Source organism: Centruroides sculpturatus, unplaced genomic scaffold (assembly GCF_000671375.1).
Source record: "Centruroides sculpturatus isolate CEXI.00-Female unplaced genomic scaffold, Cexi_2.0 scaffold1407, whole genome shotgun sequence".
NCBI lineage: Eukaryota > Metazoa > Arthropoda > Arachnida > Scorpiones > Buthidae > Centruroides > Centruroides sculpturatus.
Window position 1 is genome coordinate 92001 of NW_019386411.1, and position 19522 is coordinate 111522.

General features: G+C 38.1%; 2 protein-coding genes and 1 pseudogene across 2 annotated transcripts in view; 2 read left to right on the forward strand and 1 right to left on the reverse strand.

Annotated features, from left to right (window-relative positions):
• Positions 1-1957, forward strand: part of LOC111614874 — a 13173-nt gene extending 11216 nt beyond the window's left edge. The window contains exon 2 of the mRNA XM_023356240.1: positions 1007-1957. Coding sequence (XP_023212008.1) covers positions 1007-1790 — 784 coding nt within the window. The 3' untranslated portion in view covers positions 1791-1957. The remainder of the gene's footprint in view (positions 1-1006) is intronic.
• Positions 1958-6361: 4404 nt separating this feature from the next.
• On the forward strand, positions 6362-12025 carry LOC111614875. The gene is made up of 2 exons (XM_023356241.1): positions 6362-7042; positions 7087-12025. The coding sequence occupies exons 1-2, from the start codon at positions 6362-6364 to the stop codon at positions 9178-9180; spliced, it is 2775 nt and encodes a 924-aa protein (XP_023212009.1). The 3' UTR covers positions 9181-12025.
• A 5312-nt stretch (positions 12026-17337) lies between these two features.
• Positions 17338-19253, reverse strand: LOC111614876 (annotated as a pseudogene).
• Positions 19254-19522: the final 269 nt, after the last annotated feature.

Genomic DNA, 19522 nt, shown 5'->3' on the forward strand with positions numbered 1-19522 from the left:
TTTGTTTTGGTACTGATTTGTCTGTAGAAAAGTTTTTCGTTGTTTGTGAATAATTTATTTTGTTGTTTTCGTAATGTACATGTTTTGTATCGTTTGAGTCTACGTGCTTTGGCTGCGAGTTTTTGTTTTAGTGTATCGATGTATTCTGTAATGTGTGTGTTGCGATGTTCATGTTTTGTGTGTGTTTTAATTTTCTTGAAAATGTTTTTGAGTTGTTTCTTTAATTTGGGTGTTATGTTGTTTTTAGTGTATTGTGTCAGCCTGCCTAATTGCTGTCTAATGTTATATGGTATCCCGTACGCCGGAAAGGGGGATCCTGGTAGTTGAGGGGCAACATACCGTCCTTAACACACTGCTTTGGCCCCTGTTTCGGATAAACAAGAGGCTCAAATCAGGCCCCCTCGATGTGGGTTCCTGTCCGTGGTGAGGGGACCTCCCAGAAATGGTTTAGTAACTCATCTTTACAATCCCTGGGATCTGAATGCCCACCCACGTGTTTGCCGTGCGTGGTGTCCTGTATGCTGGAAAGGGGGATCCTGGTAGTTGGGGCAACATAACATCCCCAACACACTGCTTTGGCCCCTGCTTCGGATAAACGGGAGGCTGAAATCAGGCTCCGTTTGAGTCAATCGGCTGGTCGCTGAGTCATTCTTGACCTCAGCTTGGAGTCAACCGATCGATGCAGACCGGGCAGACACGTCAGACAAGATGTGCTCTTCTCGACTGCATTGTGAAAGTATAGCTCCTGGGAAACCCTGGTGTAATAGTCTATGGGAATCTCTCATGTGACGGCATCCCATTGTTGAACCCCATGGTGGGTGGGGTCACTGGGAGCTGAATTAATACTACATAATCATGGATCATCAAAAAACAAACACTACAGACAATTCTACACGGAAACAAATCATTTCCAGTCAGCCAACCTACTTCATAGTCCATGCTACTGGACAAACACCTATGTCAAAATGTTCTCCTTTTCTGATCCAGAAATTGTTTGAATCTACAGTTGGAAATTTGAAAAAATACAAAAATTGAGGTCAGAAGATCTGCTTCTAGAAACAGCCTCACCTCAACAGTCTGCAAAACTTTTGGCAATTAAGACACTCGGAGATATAAAAGCAACTATCACCCCACATGGAAGTCTAAACTTATCACGTGGTGTAATATCAGAGATTGATCTGATGTCTGAAGATGAATCAGATATTCAGATCGGCCTTTCTGATCAAGGTGTAACTGCCGTTCGACGCATCTCCATTCATCGAGATGGCAAGTTAATTGCTACTAAACACTTAATTTTAACTTTTAACAAATCAACATTGCCATCTTTCATTACTGCAGGATATCTGCGCTGTCCAGTCCGCCCGTACGTTCCAAATCCGCTGCGTTGCTTTAAATGCCAACAGTTTGGACATTCACAGACATCCTGCCGAGGCAAAAGCGTATGCGCACAGTGTGGGACTGAAGACCACGTTAGTACTGAATGTAAAAGTATCCCATGCTGTGTGAACTGTAGAGACGCCCATCCTTCTTACTCTCGGAAATGCCCTGCATGGCACAGAGAAAAAGAGGTTCAACGTTTAAAAACCATAAATAATATATTATACACAGAGGCCCGTCGTATGGTCACCCAAAGTTTACCAACAAAACAAAAAACCTTTGCTGCTGTGTTGAAATCTACCAAGACATGTGGGGTTCAAACAGATATTTCTGTCTCCCCAAAGGAATCTCTTAGGCTAAGACTCCACTACCGTAAAAACGGCATAAAAACCCCTCGCCGTAAAAGTTTTTAATCACGTGACCTATTTGCGTTTGCGCTCGGATTATAGTGGAGGTCCGGCTAGCGCGAAGTTTTTACGGCAATGATGCTGCCCCAAGTGTCGCACGTGAATTGGTAGAAACGAAAGACAGTTGTATATGTGATATATCGATATAAAGACAATGATTATATTCTACAAGTTTTTTCTGTACTATAATTACAAATGTAGTAAAAATATCTTTACTTTCATATACTAACTTTTATTATCGTATTATTAAGATAATATACAGCACTTATAAGCTTAGCTTTTTTATTATATACTCCTCTAAATCGAAGGATTTCCTTTGATATCCATTATTATAATCAGGTTACCTCTTGTCATAGATACACAAATACTTTCGATGTTTTCGGAATCTTTCCAGATCTATTCTAGAGTAGCCACGAGGAAATGTACACAAAAGCTCGTTTTCTGTCATTTTAGCTCCGTGTCGTGATGACCTAGATTTCACTAACTTCTGATTGGTGGAAGTTACCTCTTTACGGCCGTATTCGCATCGAAAGTTGAACATAGCTCAACTCGCTTTTACGCTGGTTTTACGCCCTGCTGAAGCGTAAGATATCAGTATCACGTGATTAAAAGCTTTTACGGTGAAGGGTTTTTACGCCGTTTTTACGGTAGTGGAGTCTTAGCCTTACTCGCCATGCAAAATGTTTACTGATCCCACCTACACAATCAGAAGAAAAGGAGAATACAAAAAGCAAAACCTCTGTAACCAAACCTGGAGTAACAACCAGGAATGTGGGTTCTAAAAAAGCCAGTAAGAACCCACTTCACAAACAAAGAATGAAAGCAGCCCTCTGTAAAGCCTCAAAAAAATCAGAAGCTCACACTATGAGTGAGTTTTCTGATATCTCTGACAAAGAGACAAATATTGAGGTTATAAAATCAACCTCACCTCGAAAAGAAACACCCCCTGTGAGATTAAAAAGAGATACATTCTCAAAGAATGCTGCCTCAAACACATAATGGATTATAAAATAATCCAATGGAACTGTTGTGGTTTCCGCAACAACTTCTCTGACGTTAAACACTTGACAACATCTATGCAATCTCTCTGTGTGGCACTCCAGGAAACCCATCTAAAACCTAGAGACAATATTTGTTTGATAAGATTCAATCTTTACCGCAAGGATGACGGTAGCCACAACCGTGCCACTGGAGGGGTGGCTATTGTTGTTTCAAATCACATCCCATCTTTGCCGGTACAAATAGCAACTGATTTGCAAGCTGTGGCAGTCAGAATATCTATTGGAGTAAATGTCACAGTTTGTTCTATATACTTGCCACCAGACGTCAGAGTCAATGAGAATTAATTGGATGCCTTGGTTGAACAGATGCCGACTCCATTTATTTTACTTGGTGATTTCAATGGCCACAATCCTATGTGGAGCAGTCTTGACATCAACTGCAGAGGCAGAGCCATTGAGAGATTTATAGGTAATCACCAACTATACCTATACAATACTGGAGAAGTGACATACTTCCATGCCCTAACAAGAACATTCACTGCCATTGATCTATCTTTAGCAAGTACAAACCTGTTTTCTGCATTTACATGTGAGGTTGGATGTAATCTACTCTCTAGTGACCACTTCCCAATATTTCTAAAATACCGAGGCAGAGAAAACTGTGAAACAGCCCATCCACCATGCTGGAAACTTGAAACAACAGATTGGCCTTCATTCTTCTCTTTGTCTAACATCACTGAGGAAATGGTCAATACTGCTGATATCAATGATGCAGTTGAAGTTGTCACTTCCAGTATCATTCAGGCAACAGAAAAAACAATGGGGAAACATCAACTAGATATCCAAAACATCCAAAAGCATGGTGGAACCAAAATTGCAAGGCAGCATATAAAGCAGAAAAGAAAGCATTGGGAATTTTTAGAAAGTACCCCACTACTAACAATTTGATAGCTTTTCAAAAAGCAAAAGCAAATGCCAGAAAAATAAGAAGGCAAAGCCAAAGGGTTGGTTGGTTGGTTTTTGCTTATTGACACACGAGCCGTATAGGATATGCTGCGCCAGGGCAAATGGTTAAAAAATTTTAAACATGATAAATAACTAACATATGACAGTAATAACTAAATAAATAAACAACAACAACAAAAATAAATATACACATAGTAAGTACAAACAGACAACAACATGCAAAAATGAAATAAATATATAAATAAATAATTAATTAAATTTCTTTATACAAATTAATGACTTTTAAAAAGTCCAATACATTATGATGATTTGGTCTCTGGCCCAGAATCTCTTTCAAACTTGCATCTCCAAAATGCTGTCTATGACTGTTCTCAAAGGCAGAGCAATCGAGCAGTATGTGTTTAACACTTAGAGAGCAGTTGCAATACTGGCATACTGGTTGCTCTTCATCCTTCAAAAGGTATTGATGAGTCAACCGAGTATGTCCAATCCTTAGACAAGTAAAAATAACCTCAGATCTCCTGTCGTAATATTTATTATGTGTCCAATTTTCTATCATAGGTTTGATCTCATGTAGTTTATTGTGGACTTGTGCATTCCACATATTTTGCTATCTCGCCACTAGTTGTTTCTTAACGAGTAGCTTCAAATCGCCTCCTTCAATATGCATTGTATGCTGTGAAGGACTAGCTGACTTTGCAGCTGCATCAGCTACTTTAAGAGGACCCCTGGTCACGGTACCGTATGGTAGTGTGTTCTACGTGCTCCGAATTTCGATCATCGCATCGGCGAAACAACTCATCAATCCGTGGATTATTATACATCTTTAGATACATCTCTTTGAGGGCTATCGTTTTATGTCTTATTCGTCCGGATCGGATTAACGGTTCAGAAGATTCGACCTCCGGAAGTTTTAGATATTCCGGCCGCCATCTCCGGGTGAATTCCGCTGGTTAGTGGTTATTCTATATATCGTTTGAAAGCGGTTTTTATGCCGGTTCTATCGCCGTTAATATTTTTAATATCGGACGAGCCGTTCTCCTTTTTCGAGGCCAACACGTGTATGATATCGGGCCTTCATGCGGACTTTTCGGGCCTCCGATCAGGTTCATTTTTGGTATCTCGATGTCTGGGATTCTATTTATCTATTGGAAAAAGTTTCATCCATTTGCGTCCACTAGAACTTAAGTTACGATCATTCTTATATTGACCTCAACACAAAGGAGTCAAAGGTCATCGTCCTCGCCACGTGGTCATACCCTACCAGCCCCTAATTCGGCGGTTTTCGGCTGTTTTGGGGTGTTTTTCTGGGAGCATCTTGGTGTGTGATATATCATTAGACTCGTTAAAATTCCCTGCTTCTTTCTGTTATATCCATTTAATTATTATCAATCATGGAGGGGGATAAAGAGGACTTTACTGTCTCTAATAATAGCTTCATAGAAGAAGATATCCTAAATACTATTAACGAGCAACTGGAGGTGATCTTCTCCAAAATACCATCGAACTCGAGCGTATCTGTGAAATCTAAAGAAAGGACAGCTGTTAAAGAGGCTGCTGTAAAGATGCATGCGGCCGCAAACCAGATTTTCGGAATGGTGCTCGAACTAAGGGAGCGTGTTAAAACTCTAGCCAGGTCAAATGAGAGACCAAGCATAAGCACCTACGCAGAGGTCACAAAACGGGCTGGCAACCCTAAGAGTAAAACGACCAAACTAATAGCCGAAAAATCTGCAGCGCTCGAAGGGGTAAAAAATCCGAGAAACATCAACCATGAAATTATAGTATCGGTCATTAAACAACCAGACATGCCCACTCCTATACCAGAGGAAACACTGGACTTACTACAGAGCCACGTAGATCCCAAACAGCTGGGAATAAAAATAAAAGCCATCCGTCCCCTCCCTGAGGGAAACTTAAAAATACAAGTTTTAGATGACAAGGACGTACAAACCCTAAAAAAAGCGGTGCAGTCAGAAGAAGGACTCGCTGATAAAATTAAAGTCACCGAAAGAAGAAAGAAGTCCCCAAAGATAATCCTCTATAATGCGCCTACCGATCAAGAAGGAGCAGAATTGATCAAAGACATTTACAGACAAAATAATAAAATTCAGGAAGGAATTAGCGAGGAAGAATTTCTTGAAAGTACAAAAGTATCACATAGTTTCCACACAACGGGAGGCAGTCAACGTACTCACACTGTTATAAGCGTGAGACCAGACGTACGGAACATTCTCATGCAACAACGAAGGGTCTTTCTGGGATGGAGTTCCATAGCCATTGACGACTATATAGACATAACTCGGTGTTACAACTGTGCTGGGTTCGGGCACACTTCCTACAGTTGTACTGACAAGCAAAGGTACACCCAGTGCACCAATAAACATAAGTTTAAGGAGTGCCCTAACCTGGGAAAAGACCCAATATGTGTAAACTGCAGGAGGTATAATAAAACGGTGCCGGAACACAGAGCATTACAAACGGACCACAACGCTTTCGACAAATGCTGTCCACAGTTACAGCGGTATAAGGTCAACCAAATTAAGTTAATACAGTACGAATAGTACATCTTCAGACTTGGGGACAGTGTTCTGTTGTAGTCACCTGATAATGGATAGCAAGCCATCGAACCTAAAGATCCTGCAAATCAATTTGCAGAGGGCAAAAGCTGCCTCCTCTGAAGCTCTGCATATGGCATTAAGCAAGGATGTAGACCTGTTGGTGATCCAGGAACCATATGTGGTAAATGAGAAGGTGGCTATGCTCGGATCTGGTAAGGTACTAACAACTAAATGCAGTGATCATAGAATAAAAACTGGTATCGTGGTATACAATAAAGGTCTCACCGTGCAACTGATAACTCAACACTCCACCAGTTACTTCACTACTGTTAGGGTCGAGACCCCTAGAGACTCGTTGTATGTGATATCATTTTACTGTTCCCCTGATGAGGACCTCGGGCCCCCCCTGGAAATGCTAGGAAAGTCTATGGACTGTTTAAGTCACAACTCCGTGCTCATTCTTGGTGATTTTAACGCTAAATCACATCTCTGGCACAGCCCGGTGGAAGATCCTAGGGGCTTCCGGCTGTGCGAATTTATGGCCATGTTCAACCTAACCTCGCTGAACGAGAGTCCATTGCCCACTTACTCCACCGCTAGGGGGGAAAGCTGGGTGGATGTTTGCCTGGGTAACCCCACGATTCTCAATCAGGACATCTACTGTAGTACAGTGGACCACTGCTCTGCCAGTGACCACAATTATATTGAGACTATCATCAAGGACAATAAGGTAACTCCCAACTATAAAATTATTCGCACTACCAACTGGGAAAGATTCCACATCTGCCTCGCCGNTTTTCACCACATCAGAGTGGATTTCGTAGGAACAGAAGTACCACGGACAATTTAGTAAAACTTGAAACATCCATACGCGAAGCGTTTGTTAGACGACAGCACTTAGTGTCTGTTTTCTTTGATATAGAAAAGGCCTACGATCGCTGCTGGCGTTACGGAATACTTTGTTATTTACATGAATTCGGACTGCGGGGTAATTTGCCAGTTTTTATAAAAAGCTTCCTGCAGAATCGCAGATTCCAAGTTAGGATGGGCAACACACTATCTAGATCTTTTGTGCAAGAAGAAGGTGTTCATCAAGGATGTATTTTGAGTGTGACTCTGTTTCTAATTAAAATTAATAGCATAGCTAACTATCTTCCCCCTAGTGTGAAACACTCTCTGTATGTGGATGACTTTCAGATCTCTTGCCAGTCTAGCAACATGAGTTTCATTGAGAGACAACTGCAAACCTCCCTAAATCGCATAGACCATTGGTCCAATACCAATGGTTTTAGTTTTAACACTGAGAAGACCTCGTGTACCCACTTCTGCCGAAGGTGTGGGTTGCACTTGGATCCTGAAATTTACTTAAATGGGGTCAAAATCCTAATGGTGAATGAGGCAAAATTTTTGGGTGTTTTGTTTGACCATAAACTAACGTTTTTGCCGCACTTGCGCAATTTGAAGAGTAGATGTTTAAAATCTATGAACCTTTTAAAGGTACTGTGCTGCTCATCCTGGGGAGCAGACAAATGTTCTATGCTCAGGATTTATAGGGCCCTTGTCCGCTCAAAGCTGGACTACGGATGCATTGTTTATGGGTCAGCGCGAGAATCTACTCTTCGGATGCTGGATCCAATCCACCATCAAGCACTACGTTTGTGCACTGGTGCTTTTCGAACTTCTCCTGTACGAAGTATGTATGTGGATGCTTATGAGCCACCACTATCTCTTAGGAGAGAACAGTTGTCTCTATTTTATTATATAAAACAAAAGTCCTTTAGTAAACCTTCAGTTGATTGTACAGTATTAGATACTCAGCTGAAAAGATTATTTGAAGCTCGCCCAAGTAGTGTCCCTTTATTCGCCATAAGAATGGAGAATGTGAGCAGCACGATTGACCTGGATACAGGCAACATTTCACAGCTAGAGGTCTGTAGTGTATCACCTTGGTCAACTCCTGTGATAAATGTTGACCTTAGCCTAAAGCAATTTCCTAAGGAATCCACACCTGACTACGTCTATAGACAGCACTTTGCAGAAATTCAACATAGTAACAGGAATTTAATTCCTATTTATACAGATGGATCTAAATCTGATGATTACGTTGGCTCAGCTTTCGTCTGCCAGGATGAAATCGTGGCAGAACAAATTGCATTGAATTCTTCCATCTTTTCTGCAGAGTTGCATGCTATTTATTTAGCCTTAAAGCATGTAAATAGGAAAGGTCATCGTTGCTGTGTGATCTACACCGACTCTGTTAGTGCACTTCAGGCTTTGATCTCGTGCGAACCTAGTTCTCACTCTATAGTGATTAAAATTCATAATCTTATTTGCCATCTTTTTACGAGGAATCTCTCTATAAAATTTTGTTGGGTACCTGGGCATGTTGGCATAAGAGGGAACGAAGAAGCTGATGCAGCTGCAAAGGCAGCTAGTCCTTCACAGCATGAAATGTGTCTCGAAGGAAGTGACTTGAAGCTAGTAGTTAAAAAACGACTAGCGGAGAGATGGCAAAACATGTGGAATGCACAAATCCACAATAAACTACACGAGATCAAGCCAAATATAGAAAATTGGACACGTAACAAACATTATGACAGGAGATTTGAAGTAATTCTTACTCGTTTGAGAATTGGGCATACTCGGTTGACTCATTTATACCTTTTGAAGGGTGAAGACCAGCCAGTATGTGAGTATTGCAACTGCACCCTAAGTGTAAAACACATGCTGTGCAATTGCTCTGCTTTCAAGACAAGGCATAGACAATATTTCGGAAATGCTTGTCTGACAGAAATCCTTAGCCAAAGGCCAAATGTCAATAATTTACTAGACTTTCTGAAAGTCACTAATATTTATAAACAAATTTGAATATTTATTTATTTACCTATTTATTTATCTATACTTTTGTATACCTTGTTTTTATTTATTGTTACTGTTGTATATGTTTGTTATTGTTATTTGTTATTAATTTTTAATATATGTATATATGACCTTTTTAACTTTACCATTTGGCATGGCGCAGCATAGCCTATATGGCTTTTGTGCCAAAAAACCTTAACAAACCAACCAACCAACCGACATACATTGGGCCGATTTACTAGATTTTGTACGATTATAATGTAAAAGATTTTTAGCAGGGAAAGTCAGGAAATTGTCTGTCGATCACGCTCCTTTTTTGATGCGAATATGTATTTAATTAACTTTTTACAATCAGTTGATGCTGTGGTGGATGATAAAGAACTGTCATTCGCTTTAACGTTATTGTGTACGGGACATTTTGGACCGCTTGGAGGACATGATGCAATTCATGTGTTTCAATTCGTTGTATTCTTCGTTGTCGGCCACACGCGATATGTAGAGGTGACAATTCTACCAATTAATTCAACTAATTGCAAATTTTCATTTTTAGATGGCCTGCGGAATTTAGGAAGTTGATATTTTTCGGAAGTTTAGCAAAATATGGCTATAGAGTTTTCAAAAACACCCACTTTTTCGCCAAAACTACGTCGCTTCCATTGTAAGTTTCAGGAAGGGATGGGAAGAAATATAATGACCTGGAATGGGTCTGGGCTGTACCAAAAAATAAGACGCGATAAGTGATTTCTTCTGTTTAAATGTTTTGAATTTCCCACCTTTTTAATTTGATTTTACGATACAACTCGAGACTTTTTTTTTATTTAAAGAAAATTTACGAATTAATGTAAACAAAATCGTGAATTTATTATACTGTTTGAGGCAGAAATAAAGTATTTTGTTTACATTAAAAAATTATATAATTATATGCACAATGGAATTAGAGTTGGCAGAATATTTTTTAATGAAAAGGGGATATGCATAGACGTTAATTGATCAGGAAAAATCGGGGAATCAGATGGAATAATTATACAGTCCCGGAATGTACTGGTATGGCTTGAATTAGGGAGCCTCCTGTAGTGTTTTAACTTCAAAGGGTATTTATTTCGGTACTTATTCAGTTTGAAAGGTTTTCTTCCATAAAATTAATCGATTCTACACTAATTTTACTCGAACATTTCCAAAATACGTAGAATTTTGTGGGGATGATCTATATACAATATACTATAAAATAGAACTATTTACCAATTGTGCCCCGTTCGAGACGCCATTGCTTAAGCTTGTTTTTGTTGCGGAGCGGCACATTGGCGTACAAAGCTTGTCACGTGACATTGTTTGATGCCATTCGGTCACGTGACTACTACTCGCCTCGTTGCTCGGGCAAAAAGTAACGATAGTACGTACAGGCCACGGAGTCTCTCACTGTTCTTACTTTTTTGGTCATCTTCACGTGCTTAATTAGGAAGATGTGGGACCAATTAAAAATACTTTTAAAGCCAGACAATCTGTTGAATTATCGAACTACCGGACTAGAATTTTCTGGAAGAAAATACTCAGTCCCGAGCGGGACACAAAACCGCAATAGCCGCTCAGTGTTGTTAAGTTTTAGGAAACAAAAATCTCTTTCACGTACAGACCTGGAAAGTCAGGGAATTACATAAACTCGGCAGTTATGTTGAAATTCTTCTAATGTAGATTTTGTTGTACATCACGTCCCAAATTATTGAGTGCATTTCTATATATATATATATCGATTAATTTCTGTTTATATTTCATTGTTGGCTTTACATATAGAGGCATCTATTGGAAAAAATTTAACAAAATAATGAACTAAATGTAATTCTTAAGATACACTGAATCACTGCAACAATGATATAGAGCGAAATAGATGCACCATTACGCCTTTACTGCGATAGGTAGCACATAGCACTTGCCTACGTGAAGTGTAGTAATGTTTTATCCCTGTACATCATGTGTTATCAATAGAATTGTGCCAGTTATGTATCAAACTCTGGCCAGAGGAAATATATTTGAATTGAAATAACGTAACTCTTGGTAAAAGTTGGAAGTTGATTTATAGTTTATCTTGTTTTTTTTCTCTTACGATTTCCACACCTATCTCGATTTTCATCTATCTCTCTCCATTCTCGAGATTAAGGAAGAACAGACCGTCAGACGGACGACAGTGGGAATTTATGCCTACAATTTTATGGGATCACATAAAAACAATTATTCTTGCATTAGTGTGGAATAGTTATGGTGAATATATATGGTGTTAAAGTTAAAAATTAAGAAAACTTAATACAATGTCGGCGTATACTTGTCGAAAAGCCTAATCAAAATATAGTAGTTGTATTTGGTTGGAAAGGGCTTTTTAAGAGCAATCCAGTGATACCCATAAAACACCATATGATAGAGTGAAGCGGTGCCGGGAACGTAAAAATATTACTTGTTAACGTACATGTATTTACGTAAAACACACGGCCGTATCCCGACACTGCCACACCCCCTCTTTTTTTATTTTATTTAAACAAGTCGTATATTAAGTCATGCAGACGTTAAGGTTAGCAACTTGGGAGGTTACCAGCCTGAACAAAATACGATTTAAAGGGTTGTTGAGTGTGCCGAAAATAAATATTTGGTCAATTTTTTGCAAATTTGATTCATTGGCATATTATCGTTTGATATTCGCCTGTGAATGTAACAGTTTGTTAGTGCGAACATTAGAAAAAATACGCATTCAAAGTTTAACAGTTTTGTATTTTATTCGATGCAAACAGTACATTTAAAAACTGCACTGATCATTTTTTAAATAATGCCTTTTTTTCTAAACTTTATTTAGTCCATTTTTCATCCATTATGTTTGATAGATCTTTTGCTATAAAATATTTGTATAACCTTCTTCCCTATGTAACAAACCTTAGTGACTTTTCATTCGTTTATTTAGAAACAAATTTAAAAAATAGAAAATAAAGTATAAAGCAATCTACAATTGAATTTTTCTCACTTGTATTGTATGTAATTATATCGTATTGTACAGTACAGTATTGCTATATATGTCTAGAGATTTTTCCCAGGCCCCGTCGTGGTTCCTATTAATGTTATATTTACTAACAGAAAATGTTAAAATCTTTATGATTGCTTTTTATTAATAAAGAAATAATCTACATATTTAATTTGTTTGAAAAAACTACAGCTGAAGGGACCTACTCTATCCCCGGGACCCCACAACTCTCTTAAAAGTATAACTGCAGTTGTGTGAGATTACAGTCGTTATTCCAAAAACTTCATACTGTACCGACTTTTTACCTTTTTGCTGCATAATATCTCCAGTGAGGAAATACTTATCCAGTTGTAACTATGAAAAAAATGTAAACCTTTTAAATTAATAATTATTTAATTTCACAAAAGTACTGGTCAGTCAATACAAAAAGTTTGATTATTACACTAACGCACGCTTTATCTATTGTTTTAGATAAAGCAAACAAAAGTCTTTAAATGTAATTAGTCACCTATCTTACATAAATTATACGTATAATATTGTTATATCACTTTAGTTTAAATGTTAAAATAAAATCATATTTTTGTAAATCTAGATAAGAAATTTCTATTTATTTAATTTAGAATTACTGTATAGGAATTTAATCTTAAAGAAGGATTAAGTTATCAGGAAACACATCACGAGTGAGTAGTCACATGACCGAATGTCATTCCGAGAAATGTCACGTGACGCTTGGTACTCATCCCCCTTCCAATGTGCCAGTCCGCAACAAAAACCACTGTAATTATTAATGCAGCAAAAACTACTTGATGTTCCGCATGTGCAACAAACAACTAACTGATAATAATACAGCTGTATTGCACTGTACCTCATTCTGTCTGTTGCACATACTGAGTGGTAAGTAGAAAATTTCATTTGTGCCACACTGACGGGGAGTGCTGAAAAACTGAATCTGTCCAAAATAACGAGATTCTACTGTACTGTATTATTTTCTACAGTAATACTTTTTTTTTAATTCTAAATTAGGATTTTTCAACAAAATGTCTGAACAAAGCCAAATGAGTGACTCTGAAATAGAGTATTCAGATTAAATGTCAGTTGCCTCTGAAAATGACTTTGATCTAAGCAGTTTTGAAGATGGAGACGACCTCCACTCTGAAAGGGTGTGTCTTCTCCAAGTCGCTTCTCCCTCTCTAGTTTTGAAGATGAAGACTATGAGCCTGAAGATGATGTGGCCTCTCTCCTCCTCCGCTGCACATTCTGACAGTGATGACGAAATGGAAGATGAGGACTATTGCGAGGTTCTCTCATTGGAAGAACCTTTTCCTTTCACTTTCTAACAGGAATCTGGCCCAAAACATATGCCACCTCCCGATTCTCCTCCTATTGCATATTTCTGTCTGTTTTTCACTAGTACTTTGCTGTCTCTTATGGTAGAAGAAACCAATCGGTATTCTCAGCAAGTGATAAATGGCATAGGGCATAATGTACCATCTTATTTGAAGGACTGGTCCGAAGTCTCTTTTCCAGAGATGAAAGGATTTTTGGCGTGTGTTCTGAATATGGGTCTAATCAAAAACCAACTATAGCTTCATACTGGTCCACTTCTCCCTCCCTAGCTACTCCGTGATTTGGCAAAATGTTTTCTAGACACTGCTTTTATCACTTGCTACGATTCTTCCATCTCATCGATAACATCATGTTACCTGGTCTTGGAGAATTGGGTTATGGTCGCATTGCCAAATATCAGCCTCTTGTGGATCATGCGAACAGGGTGTTCTGACACCACTACACTCCTCATCAGGAAATGTCTGTCGATGAAAGCTATCTCATAGATAATAGTAAGTTGCTTGTTTTCTTTCATACTTTGTACATAAAAACAAAATTCTAATTTTCTGAAATTTTATACAGACAGCAATTAACAGCAAATATATTTACTTTAGTTTTTACAAAAACAAAAGATATATATTGTAAATGAAGTTTTTTCTTATAGAATAACTACAATAAATAAATAAATACAATAAATAAATGTAGACGTACACAATGGAGGGAGAAGCGGAAACAGAACATCCTCCGGGATCCAAATCTGTAAGAGAAAANAAATGAAATGTGAAAATGCACTACAATAAATAAATAAATACAATAAATAAATGTAGACGTACACAATGGAGGGAGAAGCGGAAACAGAACATCCTCCGGGATCCAAATCTGTAAGAGAAAATATCGTTTTGTACATTTTGCAAGAATCATGCATATATAACTCTGATAATAACTATGCACTACCTACCTCGTCTGCTAGCGCACATACTTTAGGGGGGAAAAAACAAAAGAGATGATATCTGTAAGAAAGATCATTTTGTACACATATATATGGATAAATTTTGCTAAAACTAAAACAGAATTATAATTATATGAATTTATGCACATACCTTGTGCTAGCAGTGATGCTTTACAAGACAATTGGCATGCACACCCCTGTTGCATCTTGTGCATGCTTTTGTTGTAGTCTTCTTATGTTTTGATGTGCTGCACACGACAACGAAGGGCGGTTCTTCCAGGTAATTTTTTAATTCCTTTTGGTCCCTGGGGATTTTGAATTTCTGCTACTCCACGCTTCTCCCTCCATTCTCTCGCCAGGCTTTCTACCACCGCCACAATAAAATTGGCGTGAGACAATTTCTTGCCTTGGCTTCCGGAATTTTCTTTGTACAATATGTAGGCATTCAACATCATCCTGGCTATGATGTTGAATGCTACTTTTTTAAAATATTTGAGGGTTTTCCTTTCATCCAAGTACGCATTCATCATCATATCATATCAACTCCATTCATAAATTTATTGTAGTTTAAAACTTGTTCTTTTTGCTCTGACCAAAACCTAATCATTATCTGTAACTCTTTCTTACTTTCCACATTACTGGTTTCATCATAACTAATTGTAAAGAATGAACAGTGGGTTTTTTCTAGCATTTTTTTTGGAAGTAGGGAGCCAATGCTTCAATTATGAAATAGTGCAATTTCTTCCCACTCATTGATGAAAATTCAGGAAATTTAGTTTTTGGAAGCACTGCTTGTAGTGTTGGAACCATATTATTAGATGCAGCAAATGAGAAATTAATACATATTGTTTTCATAGACCACACAAGTTCTGCATGGTATGCAGCATCTCTTGGATTATATAAACAAAAACAGTTGCTGTTCCTTCTCCAGTCCCATTATCAGTATTATTTGGAATTTCATCATTTTTTGAGGGGCCTGAAAAACTATCACCTGGTGCAATCAATGTCAGGTGTAACTGTCTTGGACCATAAGCACAGGTAAGTTTTTGTTTCTGTTTGACAGTACCTCCATGATCAAAAAGTGCTTGTAAACCTATTTTTCACTTGTATTATGCAATTACATACTTTGCAAAATACGTCAGTGTCTGAATGTACAGCCCCTCGATGTGTGTTTCTGTCCGTGGTGAAGGGACCTCCCAGATATGGTTTAGTAATTCTTTTTTTCATCCCTGGGATCTGAACGCCCAACCACGTGTTTGCCGTGCGTGGTGTCCCGTATGCCGGAAAGGGGGATCCTGGTAGTTGAGGGACAACATAATGTCCCCAACCACTGCTTTGGCCCCTGCTTTGGATAAATGGGAAGCTCAAATCAGGCTCCGTTTGAGTCAATCGGCTGGTGATTGAGTCATCCTTGACCTTGGCCTGGAGTCAGCTGGTATGTCTTCTTTTATTCTACCATTTAGTATAACCCAATTATTATCCTGAACAAACTTCAATACAAGTTCACCAGTTGTATTAATCACTTTATCCTTATGTTAGATATTGCTAATATAAGGTCTATCTCTCTCATAGACTACATCCATCTTTTCTCCAATGCGACTATTGAAATCTCCCATGTTTTATCCTTTTGATTTACACTGGGCTATCGTGAAAATTAGCTTTTGCCTCCTAATCTTTACTGCTGATTTGTGTAAATGGTCGAAGATTACATTCCTCTTAAACTTGTTTAATAATTTTGGCTTTACTTTCCAGAATTCCCATAAAGTTGAATTTCTCTCATACACAAAATTAAGAGTTATTTTAACTATTGAATTATTTCTGCTTTTAGATATATTAACTAAGCCAACCAGATCACATTTTTCTAGACCAGGGGTTTTCAAACTTTTACACTTTTAGGAACCCTTCGAGCTCATGCTTTTCTTGAAGGAACCTCATGTTTAAGTAGCAGATAAAATGGTTTATCAAAGCTTTTTTCTACTCAAATTTGCAAAATTATTCTTGTATCTTTATTTAATCTTAATAAAACAATGAATAGTGAGGTAGCAAATCAGGTTTTATTTTATTTATTTTCTAGAATACATTTTATGAATAATTAAAAAAGGAACAATATTTTATATTATAACAAATTAATAAAAAGAAAATTCTTTTAATTACTTGACTGTGCTTGTTTTTTATCGCAAAGGATTTTTACATCAGGAATAATGTTGAAATCTGCCACTGAATGTTATTTTCAGCATTCAGTCTGTTTCTGTATTTTGTTTTTGTGGCAGCATACAGAGAGAGCATACGAAGTGAATGACCTTTTTTCAGGCTATCTATTTCCAAACTTAGATTATCATACCGTATTAAGAAAATTTTTAATTTAAGTAATTTTCGTAACATGACTGACACACAACAAACTGATGTTGTGGACATATCCATTTTTTGCAAGTCTTGCACCATCGTTTGGATTTTTTATCACTCTATCTAGGACAGATGTAGCATCGACCCTGAGTGGTTGTGACTCGGGGGCCATCTGGACGTTTGTATCTTTTTTAAGTACTTTATTTGTTCTATTTCTTAGATCTTTTGGTAAACTTGCAATGTTTCTTCGATGTTCAATTTGCGTTTTTATTAATTCCCAACTAAGCATTTCCAGAAATTCACTTCGNAACGAGTTGGAAACAGTCGTTAGAAAGGACCGCTAGTAGTGACGTCATACGAGGTTGCTGAAAGCGTTTGGAGGCTTTATTCCTAGGTGGCGTTGCCCTGAGTGGTTGTGACTCGGGGGCCATCTGGACGTTTGTATCTTTTTTAAGTACTTTATTTGCTCTATTTCTTAGATCTTTTGGTAAATTTGCAATGTTTCTTCGATGTTCAATTTGCGTTTTTATTAATTTCCAACTAAGCATTTCTAGAAATTCACTTCGTTTGCAACTTTCATTAGTAGCAAATTTGTGATATTTATATATAACATAGGTGTTAATTGCTGCAATATCCAACAAGTTGTAGAACATGACCAATGGCCATCGCCTAGTAATTCTGGCCACATTGTTTCTTTCACAATGTTGGTCNAACTGATGTTGTGGACATATCCATTTTTTGCAAGTCTTGCACCATCGTTTGGATTTTTTATCACTCTATCTAGGACAGATGTAGCATCGACCCTGAGTGGTTGTGACTCGGGGGCCATCTGGACGTTTGTATCTTTTTTAAGTACTTTATTTGTTCTATTTCTTAGATCTTTTGGTAAACTTGCAATGTTTCTTCGATGTTCAATTTGCGTTTTTATTAATTCCCAACTAAGCATTTCCAGAAATTCACTTCGTTTGCAACTTTCATTAGTAGCAAATTTGTGATATTTATATATAACATAGGTGTTAATTGCTGCAATATCCAACAAGTTGTAGAACATGACCAATGGCCATCGCCTAGTAATTCTGGCCACATTGTTTCTTTCACAATGTTGGTCCACAACATCTACACCAGTTTTAGTCATGTTGTATAATGTAATAATTTCAGGTTTTTGTGTCTCTCCTGTACTTTCATCTATTTTGTCATCAAAATGCATTGAAGATATAAGCAAGACAGCTTTATTTTTTTTAGGGCAATAGGATACCATAGTGCAATCGCTTTCAAATCCAAATATTGAAGAGTATTGTGCTCGATTCCGCCTACATAAAAATTCTGCTGGCACCTCCCGCCTATTTTTATGTATTGTACCTACATATGTCAGCTTCTTTGCCTTAAGTGCTTTTACTAGAGAAAGACTAGTAAACCAATTATCTCCTGTGATATTTCGGTTTGTTCCCTGTACAGGCGTTACTAGACATTCCACAACAACATCTTGAGCGTTAGTGCTGAAACAGTAAGGCCTGTCACGCTGCTTCCCTACATACGGTTCTAAACTTACAGTGTAAGCCGTTTTCACATCACACAAAGCAAACATTTTAAGGCCATATTTTGCCAGTTTCTTTGGAATGTATTGCCGAAATGAGCACTTGCCCCAAAAAGCTAATAACTGTTTGTCTACTGTAAGGTATTCACTGGGTGTGAAATACTTTCGAAAGATCGTTAAAAACATTTCGTGTATTACCCTAATTGGAGCTAATTTACTAATCTTTCTTCTCTCTTCTCTGTCAGTAATGTCATCAAATCTTATACATCTTAATAAAAATCGAAATCGCTTTTCACTCATGCTTAGGTAGCATGATTCTAGGCCATTTCCCTTTGAATTGTCCCACATCTTGTGTGCGTTTTTAGTGGAGCTCCATACTCTTCCTATTAAATATAATATTCAAACTAAAGCTTTTATTTCTGTGGGTTCTGTACCTCTAGCATCTCTTTCCCGGTCAAATAAATCTCTTACTTTTGAAATATATATATTTGTATATTTCACGATTGCATTTATTATGTTTATGCTGAAAAATAAATTGAAGATGTCTATCTCTGTTGTACAGTTACGTGCCTCATTTTTTGGGCCAGGTAAGTGTGTTATTATATTCAGTGATCTAGTTTGAACTTTCTTTGGTGGCGGCTGTTTGTTCCATTTTGTGTACCCATCTTTACCTATATAGTACCTTGCATTTGTAGCTGTCTGATCTTCATCCTCCTCTTCCATTTCCTGCTCTGTATCCGTGTCATGATCACTTGTAGTTAATACATCGACTTCTCCATCGTCTGATTCTTCTGGGTCACCTAAATCTTGTTCGTCCCCTCGATGTGGGTTCCTGTCCGTGGTGAGGGGACCTCCCAGAGATGGTTTAGTAATTTTTCTTTACCATCCCTGGGATCTGAACGCCCACCCACGTGTTTGCCGTGCGTGGTATCCCGTATGCCGGAAAGGGGGATCCTGGTAGTTGAGAGGCAACATAATGTCCCCAACACACTGCTTTGGCCCCTGCTTCGGATAAACGGGAGGCTCAAATCAGGCTCCGTTTGAGTCAATCGGCTGGTCGTTGAGTCAGTTTTGACCTCGGCTTGGAGTCAACCGATCGATGCAGACCGGGCGGACATGTCATACAAGATGTGCTCTTCTTGACTGCATTGTGAGGGTATAGCTCCTGGGAAACCCTGGTGTGACGGTCTATGGGAGTCTC